This window comes from Ooceraea biroi, chromosome 5 (assembly GCF_003672135.1).
Source record: "Ooceraea biroi isolate clonal line C1 chromosome 5, Obir_v5.4, whole genome shotgun sequence".
Taxonomy (NCBI): Eukaryota; Metazoa; Arthropoda; class Insecta; order Hymenoptera; family Formicidae; genus Ooceraea; species Ooceraea biroi.
Window position 1 is genome coordinate 10,522,941 of NC_039510.1, and position 12,253 is coordinate 10,535,193.

The 12,253-nt window shown below is 35.7% G+C and overlaps 2 protein-coding genes across 5 annotated transcripts; both read left to right on the forward strand.

Moving 5' to 3' along the window:
• Positions 1–1,876: 1,876 nt before the first annotated feature.
• On the forward strand, positions 1,877–10,773 carry LOC105281192. Of its 4 annotated transcripts, XM_011342248.3 has the most exons (11): positions 1,877–2,038; positions 2,151–2,436; positions 2,864–3,025; positions 3,155–3,465; positions 3,569–3,758; positions 4,043–4,203; positions 5,998–6,263; positions 6,335–6,560; positions 6,698–6,902; positions 7,042–7,587; positions 7,687–10,773. In XM_011342248.3, exons 2-11 carry the CDS (start codon positions 2,400–2,402, stop codon positions 9,768–9,770), a joined length of 4,188 nt encoding a protein of 1,395 aa, XP_011340550.1. In that variant the 5' UTR covers positions 1,877–2,038; positions 2,151–2,399; the 3' UTR covers positions 9,771–10,773. The 4 variants fall into 4 exon arrangements, with proteins under 4 accessions (XP_011340550.1, XP_011340549.1, XP_011340551.1 ...); XM_011342247.3 differs by having other exon boundaries at positions 1,878–2,436; XM_011342249.3 differs by lacking the exons at positions 1,877–2,038; positions 2,151–2,436 and adding an exon at positions 2,452–2,686.
• Positions 10,774–11,029: 256 nt separating this feature from the next.
• LOC105281193 (28S ribosomal protein S10, mitochondrial) lies at positions 11,030–12,197 on the forward strand. The gene is made up of 5 exons (XM_011342251.3): positions 11,030–11,184; positions 11,265–11,462; positions 11,579–11,706; positions 11,784–11,985; positions 12,062–12,197. The coding sequence occupies exons 1-5, from the start codon at positions 11,170–11,172 to the stop codon at positions 12,110–12,112; spliced, it is 594 nt and encodes a 197-aa protein (XP_011340553.1). The 5' UTR covers positions 11,030–11,169; the 3' UTR covers positions 12,113–12,197.
• Positions 12,198–12,253: the final 56 nt, after the last annotated feature.

Sequence of the window (12,253 nt, forward strand, 5' to 3'; positions counted from 1 at the left end):
GTTTGCGGCAAAAATTGGCAAACAATCAACACAATTAGAAAAAATACAAAAAGCGCATAGCTAACTTCACGCGGGTGACAGTGATTATAGCGAACTTGCGGAAAAAATATCACGATAATTAAACAAAGCGAAAATTAATACATTCAACCTACCAAGAAAAGTATTCTCGATATTTTTCTATTACGAAACAGTGGAGATTAAATACTGCACAACAGAAGTTTTAAGAATTGCAGACATCTTTCCACATGTACATGCTATTGGACAACGTAAAAATAAAACAGATTTGTGTGAAGCAATGTCGGGTCATTTTGTTCCGACACAATTGTATCAAATAATCCAATGCAATATGTGTCCAAATATACATGATTGTAACAACCGTGGATAAATGACAAGTATAATATTGATTTAAAGGGGGAAAACATAAAAAAGACTATATATGGATCACCATGGATGAAGAACTTACACAAATGGAAAACCGTCTGGGGGAGCAATCCATACTTGAACTTGCGCAAAAAATATGATACGTGGATGCAAAAATACAGCAAATATCTTGAAATGTTACAAGAATATAATTGAGTTAAGCGTGCACGATTGTAAATCGGTATTATATATTTATATTATCGGTCATATCGTTTTGCGCGATCGATACGAATCACACAACTCGAGGGTTTGAAAACTTCTCTGCAAAGATATTTCGTACATATGAGTGCCGAACATAGTGTAAGAGATGTTGGATTTATATACGGAGGTAAATAGACATAGCATTCGAGAATCGTATTATTGCAATCATAAATTCTATCTACAACGAACCGCGACGATTTCTCGAGAATGCAAGCGAAGAATAGTTCACGAACATGTGCAAAACATAAAAAAATTACAACAATATAAAGGTAAATATCGTGTTTAATGGCGATTTCGTAACGAGTGATAAGTGTCCCAACAAGAGTATCAATATAAGAAATAATGTTTGATCTCTTCCAAACATCTAACTTGCAACAGTGGTATGAATTAACAGTCATTATCACGAATACTGATTTGATTTAACAATCATCATCATCAAGTACAATCCGTTGCATGCGGCATGTCGTATCAAGTTACCGCATGAAATAATGTTGAAGAGAGCAGTGATAAATAAACGTGCAATCTGAAGATAACGCATGTTTTGTCTGATCAATAATCGCCTTGTGGCCACGATGCTAGAAATTGGTCCGAGAAATATGTAGCCAATCAACTTGCAGCTTTTCCGTAAAAGTGCAAGTTGACTGGCCACACGTACATTTCTCGGACCGATTTCTAGCATCGTGGCCACAAGGCTTTATATCCGGCTACAACACATGCCGAAAGGATAAATCGATATCTTGATTATCAGTATTAAACTTTGACGGCATCGAGTTTCCGATATCTTTGAAGCAAATCAAAAAATTTGAGCTTCTAAACAATACATCAATTAACGTATATACCAATCAGAAGAAGAGGAAGGATTCATGATCGTAACAATACGTCGAAGGTTATCTTTTTGACGATGTTAATAGAAACGATATTAACTATATATTATTAACGCAAGTTATATTATCTTCAAAAAATTCTAATGTATTTAATTTTATCGTAATTAATTTACCAACCTTGAATGATGCTAAAGATCTATGCTTCTCATTACCTTAGTGCAATTAAAGTTCTCTATAATGTACTTTTATTTGAAATTTCGAATGCTCACACTTTTAATATTTACAATTCATTCGGCTGCACGCTACTGACCGATCCGCATGCGCGGAGTTTACCGGTAATAAGTTGTAAACTCACTATGCGTCGCTGCCTTCGATGTTAGAATGGATGGACGGTCTTACTAGAATCCCTAGAAGTGACTTGAAGTCCCCATGTCTAAAGTCAGGTAGTAGTAGTACGACTCAATGTCGAGTCAGAAGCCTTTCATTTCCAAGTAGTACAACTTAATAGCGTTTATTTCTCAGTAGTACGACTTGAAGAAGGATCGAACACAAAAATTTTATCATTTAGTACTATAATTTTTCATTTTTAATTGGTAAATTAAATGAATTTTTATCTGTAAATTTTGTTGGTTAAACAGTAAATATTGGGCAAAGCTATGTTTTTAGATAATAATTTTATACTTAACATTTTATATGTTTACGTAGCACGATTCAATTATATTGGCAGCAGTTGAGAGAAAAAGAAACGTTCAATTGTAAAAATATTCTCGATAGTATCAGCGGCATTATGTTTTCCTCCGCTATATAGCCATTCATATTTTATGATATTCACGTGTGAAATCGTGTATACTCCAGTTCAATGTATATCTCCGTTCGATAGAAGTCTAGAATATGAACTAAAGACGGCGCAAAGAAAGCGGTAGGAAACGAGATTAAAACTGGAGAATCACTTCGATGTTCATGAGACAACGATATAATTTTCAACGCAACGGTAAGAATTACAGGATGCGTAAACAACTGAACAATTGAAGTCGCGTGATTGATGGCAAAGCATTGAGCCTTCGATTACGTGCTGTGACTGTTCGTGATTTTGTTTGCTTACTGGTCATTGCATTACGTCATATGGATTATTCATATCATGGCTCGAAAGCGATAGCATAATCCCTGCAACTGCCATTCTCTTCTGCTTTATAATTTCTGCCTGCATTGTATTCAGCTGTAACCTAATCGTTTGATTATGGGTAATCCTTCAAGCTGCGCCGCAGATTAATATTTCAGTATAGGTGCAAGTCGGACGCGTTGTGCGCGATAGCGAACTGTAGATTTTAACCTAAAACTCTTCGTAAATCTGGTCGGTTTACACGATCGTGTACTTTCTAATAAACGTTTCCTATGTGATTTGTATTTGTATTTTATAGACGATATTGAGGAAGTAATGAGCAACGAAGAACATTACAAGGTGATAGACGAGTACATGGGAGAGGAAGAGTCATCCATAGCGACGCAAAATTTCGAAGAAGCAACTGGAGCTTCAAAATCGAAAGATACTGTGAAACAGAAAAGTTCTCAGGCTAGCACTGGTATGATATACAATATATTAGTCTTGCACAAAGTGTTTCGTGTAATCAATATAGCTAAATACGCAAAATATATCGCGATTATTTAAAGTAACTTTTATGCTAATAAGTAATGTTTGTTATTATACGCAGATGATGCTAAATCCAGTAATGAAGTTATGAATAAATCAACAGCAATGGATTATGAGCTAGAAGTAAACAACGATGCTGCTGATTCTGCTGCTGACATCAGCTTTACCGAATTGGATACGCAGAAGGAGGTGACGGATGAAGATGTAATGCATCACCTGGACGTGATAGAGAATATTGAATTAGATCCTGAAACGTTTGGCATGCAGTCTATGGAAAAGGATACCGAGTTTGAATCATCTATACTAAAAAAAGAAGATGACATGAATATTACAATTGTCGATGAAGTACAGAGGAAGTGGTATGAAGAAAAGGTAATATTATACAATATTGTTTGTTTAATTAACTCGGTTAAAAACTAGACGAAAAAAATATATACGATATTTAATACTTATGGCAAAATAATTTTTATTACAGCTTGCAGAGAAAGATGCCCTCTTGAAAGAGAGACTGTCAAAATTAGCACGAGTCCTAACAGTTTCTTATCCCAGTTACGAGAAGTGGTTAGAAAGAATAGAGAAGATAGAAGGATCACCTATGTGCAAGTTAGATCCGATTCGACGTTGTTCATTAAATAAACCACACACCAATCGGTGGAAATTTATTTGTAAGTATAAACAATTATATTACTATTGCTTGTTATATTTTATTATATACTTTTATGTTATAATATACTTTACTGTCATCGCAGCAATATAAAGTAATGCTTATTATTTTACTAACCGAATATGATTTTAATTTCCAAAGTGTACATCACACTTAATATAGAGGTTATACTTTTAATTTTTTTAATTAGAACATTATTATGATTATATATAATACATAGCATTAAAAATTTCTTTTATATATTTTATAATAGCTTTATAATAAATAGTAATATGATATATTTAGGTAGCAAAATACAAGTACAGGAATCTATAAAGGAAGAGGACAATACAAATTCTGGCAAACAGATTTTAAGGACAGTCTGGCGTCTGGAGCCAATGGCGGCAGGTGGTGTTAATACCGATAATTTGGCTGAATTTCCGCCTTTTGTATTAAATGCGGTTAAGGTACATTTATCATAACAAGTTTATTCGTTTTTCTACATAGCTATAATATGAAGAACGAATGAACTTTTCGAACAATCTATATTTTCTTAATACATATATATATATATATATAATTTAAGTATAAATATTTTATTTTTGATATTGAGATATATATATACGTATTTATGTTTGTGAATATTTATTTTACAAAAATTATTAAAAATTTTGATAATTGCGAACAATAATCACAAACATGTGCAAGTTTCTACAAGCTATAAAAGTAATCCTACATAGTAAAATTAAAATTTAACACAACTGTAGAACAAATACTCTCTTTGTGATGGGAAAACTGATATCCAATAATTATCGAGTACATATAACTATATACATACAAACACAGTATAACGAAATATATTTTAGAAGAAATATATTTTAATAAAATTTACTAAAAAGAAAGCCTTTAGAAATCTAAATGCCATTATATGTATGCGATAGAACAAATATATTTGGCATTTATCAAGATGTTACTAATATCGCAATGTCGATAACAAAGATATAACATAGGCAGATTAACCAAATAATATAAAAATTATATAAATCCGGAACATATTAGTTCTGGGAAAACTATTTAATACATTGTATGAAAAAGAGAAAACTACAATTAAAACATATAAGTTAGATATGATTTATGAAAAGAATAAATCGGGAGAGAATCATACACACAAAGGTATATATGTATGCAATGAAAATATATATAAGTTGCTCTGTCAACTATGAAGTTTTGAAAAAACAAAAGAAACAAAAGAACAGATTAACTGCAGAGAAAAAGGAAATCTTAACAAATGATTTAATTAAGATTCCAGGAAATTGTTTATTCTCTTCTTATCAAGAAAGAAGAGACACATCAATAAAGATTTGTTGATTTAATATTGTTGAACTTTGTTAATACAAAATACAGATAAAAATATATTTAACTATGCAGTATGATTGACAAAGTGATATCAACATGACTTCACATTTCATCATGGAAGATGGATAGATTCCTTATATAGAGAATATATTTCTTCTTTATATTCTCTATATAAAAATAGAATTCTTATATAAAGATATAGAGAAGAAAACATGAAATGATGAAGCATTTAGAAAAAAGGCTGCGCAATATGCAATATTTAAATAACGTTAAACTTACTGTTACTTTAAATGAAAACAATGTTCTTCAAACGATTGTTTGAAGAAAAATAAAAGAAAAGCAGCAGCATGATATATACATATATGACACATATAAATAATCGAAGTTATTTGTACCGTGACAGATAATGTCTAGTACAAAAATGTGATTAGCGATCTCCACAAAGTGCTACTTGTGCACAAAGAAATATTATGTTTGAGATTAGTGAACTAAACTAGTGGAGTGATGCAGTTGTGTACAATATACTCTGCACAAAACAACAAAAATAATAATTCAAGTGGCAATATAACAAACAAGTAGTTATAATAACTGATATCATGTTTTTTGAAAGCCAATCGTCCTAGTATGGCTTATATATTAACATGTTATTAAAAAATACATGTACATAATATACATACAAATTGTTTATGTGCAAAAAAGCAGGATATCAGTCATTATATATGTATAATGGCGATATTATACAATATAGTAACTAGTTATTTCATGAAATATCGGTTCTCTATTTGTTATTCTGAAATAACTAAATTATTATATGTAGTATCGTTATTATACACACTTTAAAATTGTAACATATATAAATACAAACAAATAATGACTATAATGTCAATGATATTATTGGCATATAGATATTCGAAGATTTTCTTCAAACGACTTTAAATGACGACGCTATTGAGAATCCGAATGAAGCTGGTACCAGGAAGAGTGCAGTGCAGGACATGAAACAGCAGTGGTTGTGGTTGTTAGTGCGTAGCAATAGCTTAGACGAGCTTATGCTATTCGCAACTGGGAAGAATATTAGCCGTAGCACTATGGATCGTTTGAAACATACGTTTGAGTCGGGTTCAGGAAAGAACTGCAATGTGAAATCTCTTTATTGCAAATCGATGAACAAGTAAGAGACCGACAAGATACACGAAAGCTCGAGACAAGAAAAATTCGTATATCTCACTGCATTCGTTTCAGATGTGATGACAAAGTCGTTACGACATTCTTAGTGGGTACAGAGGCTCTAGATGAAATTGTGGGTCCTCTGAAAGTACAGCTTGCACCAAAGACGAATTTTTGGTCGAACGCTGCCGGTGCGCTGAACGTAGCTAAGACAGTCGCGGATATGCTTAGGCCCACGCAAAGAACAACGGTACTCGAAATCGGTTGCGGAATTGGCGTAATTGGACTTATGGTGGCTTCTGTAAGTACACGCGTAACCGAGCCGGGCGTAAGCGGTGCCATTAACGTAGCGTGACGAGTTACATACACGCACACAACATTGTGCAGCATTAAGCAAATTAACAGTACGATTAATAAACTGTTATTGCATTATAATAGAAATGTCGAGAAGTGATAGGGGTTGATTCGCCCTCGGAGATCGAAGAAGCTGAAATTACGACCGAGTTGAATAACATATACAACGCATCTTTCATAGTAGGATCTCCGGCCGAAGTCGTGAATAAACTAAATTCTGCGCGTGACTTGCATAATAAAAATCGTGTGACGTACTGCATAATCAACGCAAACACCAATATGGGTAGAGGTATGGAAAAACCGATTTTTGTATCAGTCATTAATATTACATTAGTATTATTGGTGATTAATGAGTAACATAGTAATTTAGTGTCCCGGTCATAATAAGCCTTTCGATATTAAAACTTTAAAGTTATGATGTCTTTTAGCCATTGAAGTAATGACATGCTTAAGAAAAATTACTTCTCTCCGACGTATCGTAATGGTCACCACCTTGACGAAACAGTCGGTCCGAGCAATATTAGAACTTGCGCGGCCCATGGAAGGTGGGCTCGGTCATCCGTTCATGCCAATTCGAGCGTGCATCGTCGATACGTTGCCTACGGGGCCTCATTTTGAGGCGGTTATTCTAATGGAACGTAGACTTATGCATAGACTTACGCAGCCGTGGTTCATCAAGATGCTGGAGGAAGAAAGCAAATCGCTGGAGAACACTAAGGTGTTAGAGAAAATTCATAATGACGCAATCGACGGCACTGATGTACAGCTAAGAAAGAATCCGTTAGCGAAAGTCGCAGCTGAGAAAAGCCCTAAAGTCTCGCCCGTGAAAAAACCAAGTCCCGTAAAGAGCGGTTTAAGTTCGCCAGTAAAAAGTAAAATAAAATTGAAACAAGAATATTCACCCGACATATCGGAAATACCTAAGAAAATACATAAGAAATTTGGAAAACCTGCGTCTACACCATGGCAACAAGGTAAGTTTCGATTATATAAATCTGAAAAAAATTATATGTGAAACTGTCGAATGTGCGATATTAACCGATCGATCTTTTTCATTCAACCAAATGTTGCAGTTAAGAAAAAGAATTGGTTTCATGAGAATCCTGCCCTTCGTATCAATCCGTTATTTGATAAAAAAGTACGAGAGAATAAAGAAAAGGTTGATTTGAGAGAAAAATTATCCAGCAATCGAGTCGATGCGGAATTGATACAGAAGGTTAATGAAAGCCGAGGTATTCTCGAAGCAGCTAAAGAAAAGTTAAGTGGACCATCGCCCACAGTTGACGCAACGACCGCTAAAGAATTGAAAAATGTATTGAGCCTGGTTCTCGATCAGACCAATAAACTCCAAAATCAATTGCCGCGTTCAGTTTGGGATCGCATCGCGCCACCTGAGACCGATCAAAAGCTCCAGGTGAAGAAAGAACTTGATGATGATCCACTCCTGAAAGGTCGATTTGTGCAAGAAACCCGTGCTCAAGATATCGTTATTACGACAGCGAACAAAGAGTATTTAGAAACTGAGGAAAATAAGCCAAAGTTCAAAAAATATCATAATTTGGCACCTCTTGAACCAGACGCGGTGCTACCTGTATCGTTGAAGTATAAACTTGACAAGATGGAACAAAAATCATCCAACAACAGGAATAGACAACAGAATCAACCTAATTCCTGGAATAGGAATAAAACTTTTGATAAAAATCGTTGGAACGATGCAGAGCCTATGAGGAAACCTGCGTCTTCAGCGAAGAGACAGGAGCCGTTCAGACATCGAGTGTCGCCGCCGAGAAGATTTTCTCCAAAACGGCCGTTGTTGTCACCGCCGAGACATCCGTGCTCACCGCCTAGGAGACACTTTTCTCCGAATAGGCCGTATCAAGCACACAATTCTCCGCACCGCGATTACGCCCCTCAGAGACGATCGGTGTCACCATTAAGACATGTATCCCCATCTGATAGTAGACGCCAAGTGTCACCACCCAGACGATCGTTCTCACCATTCAATCGAGAAATGTCTCCACGGAGACGGTCAGCGTCATCGCCGAGACGGTCGATGGCGCCGATGCGACAGCAAATGTCGCCGACAAGGCAACCGTTGTCTCCATCAAGACGACAAATGTCCCCGATCGGCATGCGATACGATTCATCGCAGATGTCTCCTAAGAGAATATCTCCTTTGAGACGGCCGATATCGCCTATCAACAGAGAATATCAAAGTGCTCCGACATGGAGATCCAGATCACCAATTGGTAGGACGATGTCCCCATCGAGATCAAGGGACATGATCCCAAGGAGTCAGTCGCCCGTGAGACGCTTTTCACCGAGGCGCCAAAGTCCGCCACCGAATAGAATTGCGGATGAATGGGACATACCAAGCCGAGGCGCTATTGAACAAAGTAGCACTTGGCAACGGTCTATTAACGAGAAACCAGCGGAAAACGTCTGGCGCAACGAGAGGCAACCGACAACCAGTGGAACCTGGCAGCCTCCTAGTAATGATAGATACCGCAAGCCAACTAATCAAGAAAAGTCTTGGGACTCCTCGTCTCAAGGAAACTCTTGGGGCGTAAAGCAGTCGTCCGTAAGGCCTGATGTGAAAGAACCATGGCAGAATTCAAACAATAGATGGTCCGGTCCCAGATCGGGAACCGGTGGCGAAAATTGGAATCGAGGCAACGAAAGTTTGGGTGGACGCCGAGAATCTTGGATGGACAAGGACAAGCCGCGATGGGAGCAGAAGAAATCTAACGACGGCTGGAATCAGGGAGACAAGGATGATTGGAACGATCTCCCAGAGGACGCGCGTGATCCCTGGGGTGACGAAGGCAATCTTGGGCTGAAGGAGAGGTGGATGAACTTGGATAATCAGCCTTCGTCCAGTTGGTCCAGAGAAGCTGACAAAGGGGATCCGTGGGCAAAGCCGAAAGATAGTTGGCAGAACAAACCTCAGACTTTCCCGGCAAAACCACCATGTCAAAGCACCAGTAATCCGAACGAGTCGCGTTGGTTACCGATGAACGACATGAATAAGAAAGTACCGTCAACCAATTGGCAAGGAGGCGGCAACCTTGGACCATGGCAATCGTCAAACAACTACAATTTCCAATCGCAATCCCAAAGACCCTTCGCGACCAATATGTTTAAAGATCGACGTTAAAGATGTTAGATAATCAGACATTCAGAGGGTGGAGAAGGAATATCACATTTGGATTAACAATAGTTTAGCAGTAGTTTATTACATATGTTATTTCGAGAATCTTTGATTTATACGGCAAAACACACGTGCTTCTTTTTGAGTGAAAACTCTACTGTTGAATTGAATTTCTGTTCTTAAAAATTAAAGTGACTGATTTTTATGATGAATTGAATATATGAATTTTGTTATGAATATTAGAATAGCTATTTCTATAACAATGATCTAACAATGATGTGTGAAATGTTTTTACGTTTGCCTTTTCGTTTTCAATAATGTATTCAACATTATTATAGGATTTATTGCTAACAGATTATATTTTCATAAATAATGCAAAACTGTTACATATCTTTTTTGAAAATTAACGGTAGTTTATATTACTTTTGTAAAGAGATATGCAAAATGGCTGTATGCATATTACGAGTATATTACCTATATATTACCTATATATGTATAACTTTGCAACAAAATAGAAATATCCGTAATAACAATCGATTTGATCTCTCACTACGGCATTTTTGAAAATAAATTTCATTAGTAATAATTTCATGCATGTCGATATTTAAACTAAATAATATGCCTCTTTAATTTTATAACAACTTTATAAAATTGGATGTGTATGACACGATATCTTGATATTTACTATTATAAAGTAAGAAAGTAAATAGTATGCTAAAGTTATAAAGTCCACATTTTAAATAGTTTGGAATGTAGTGCATAAGAAATGTTATATCTGCATGCAAATATATATTTGTGATGAATATAAATATTTATATATCAAACACATTGCTATTTTATAATTTATTATATATAAAGGAGTTTATCTCTATTTAGTTTCATATGCAATTCTATATTCACATACAAATTTAGGCTAATTAATCTTGCAGAATTGCTAATTTTTCGCAAGAAAGCAAACGAATGTACACATATTATTAATGTAACAAATTGAATACTAATTCTACAGTTCTTGTACGAAACAAACATTTATTTTAATTTTAATCTACAAAGTAAATGTAAGATTACTTATTTAACCAGTGATCATTCAATCATTTGAAGTCGCAACGTTTTGTAACTTAAAGACGATGTAGGCTATGGAATTTATATAATAATTAATTATTTTACGCAAGTTTCTACTATTTAACTTTCTGCTTTTATATTATACACATACAGTGTGACGTCACAATAGGCTACATGCAACCGTTGTACGATTCTCGTTGCGGTTATGTCAGCACGTTGAATTGTACGTCAGTATACGGTGAGCGGATATGTTTACATCATTTAAAGCGAAAGAATAACAAGTTCGTAAAATTTGGATCATCACAATTGCAAGTTTAACTTGCGAGAAGACTGATAACGTCGCAAAATGTTCCTGTCGAAGGTACTTTGATGAGATTAGTGTGATATTACTATGAATTGATTGAGGTTAACCCTGTAACCCTGTGTTTCCTTCTCGTTCAGGTATCGTTTCTGCTCAGAAACGCAGTCACTGGTGTTGTCCAGCGTGAATCTGGATACGCTAGTGTCCTCGCACGCAAATTATTTTTACAAAATGATGCGTTGGAATTTTCAACATCGGTACCATGTCGTTCTGATATCGTTTCAACAAGACAGCAAACAGATTCGACAAGTGAATCGTCGTCGCTCACGACAAACACGGTAATTTTAATCTTAATTTTAATTTAAATAAACAATCGATTGTCATCCTTCTATCGATTTACTTGTTGTTACTTATATAAAAATAATCATGTAAAACTAGCGTATTTATTTTTTAGGGGACACCAGATAAGCTGTATAAAAAAATTGAGGTTGAAGTCAGGGGAAATGAGTCAGCGGTATTGAAAAGCTATGGACAATTCGCTGTAATGGCTGCGAATCATTTGGAGATCACCATAGGTAGAAAGTAAGCTGTTCTCGATTTAATGTAATCTTAATCGCAGTTAGAAAGAATACAGTTAAAATGTATCTTCATGTTTACAGCACAGCACCACGCAAAGCTATTCACGAACGATACACAGTGCTGAAGTCCGCTCACGTTCACAAGAAGCATCGGGTTCAGTATGAGATGAGAACTTACTACCGCTATCTTGACTTTTTACAATTGACTGGATCAACGGCAGACACTTTTCTGGAATACCTCCAGAGGAATTTGCCAGAGGGAGTAGCGATGAAAGTAACTAAGGTCAGTTTTATAGCTTGCACAAGAAACAATTTGCAGTCTTCGTTGCGTTAGACTTATCTAGGATTTCTGTTCGCAGATCGAGTTGGAAAAGTTGCCGGAGAGTATAGCTGCAACGAGTAATGCGTAGCTGTAATATGTAACTATGAACACAATTGTTTATATTACGCTCATTTTGTAGATATTTTCCTGATATAAATCGTTAAAAACTGGCACTTAAAGCGATTATCCATTGATACTTGCTTCACTTGCAATTCTCGAAAGTGTGGAG

Bases quoted from the DNA above. Each gene is read 5' to 3' on its own strand.
- LOC105281192 (XM_011342248.3), top strand. From the start codon at position 2,400: ATGTTCATGAGACAACGATATAATTTTCAACGCAACG. The intron at 6,561-6,697 runs GTAAGTACACGC...GCATTATAATAG, and splicing joins TTGGACTTATGGTGGCTTCT to AAATGTCGAGAAGTGATAGG. The intron at 6,903-7,041 runs GTATGGAAAAAC...GATGTCTTTTAG, and splicing joins AAACACCAATATGGGTAGAG to CCATTGAAGTAATGACATGC.
- LOC105281193 (XM_011342251.3), top strand. The intron at 11,463-11,578 runs GTAATTTTAATC...TTTATTTTTTAG, and splicing joins CGTCGCTCACGACAAACACG to GGGACACCAGATAAGCTGTA. The intron at 11,707-11,783 runs GTAAGCTGTTCT...TCATGTTTACAG, and splicing joins GAGATCACCATAGGTAGAAA to CACAGCACCACGCAAAGCTA.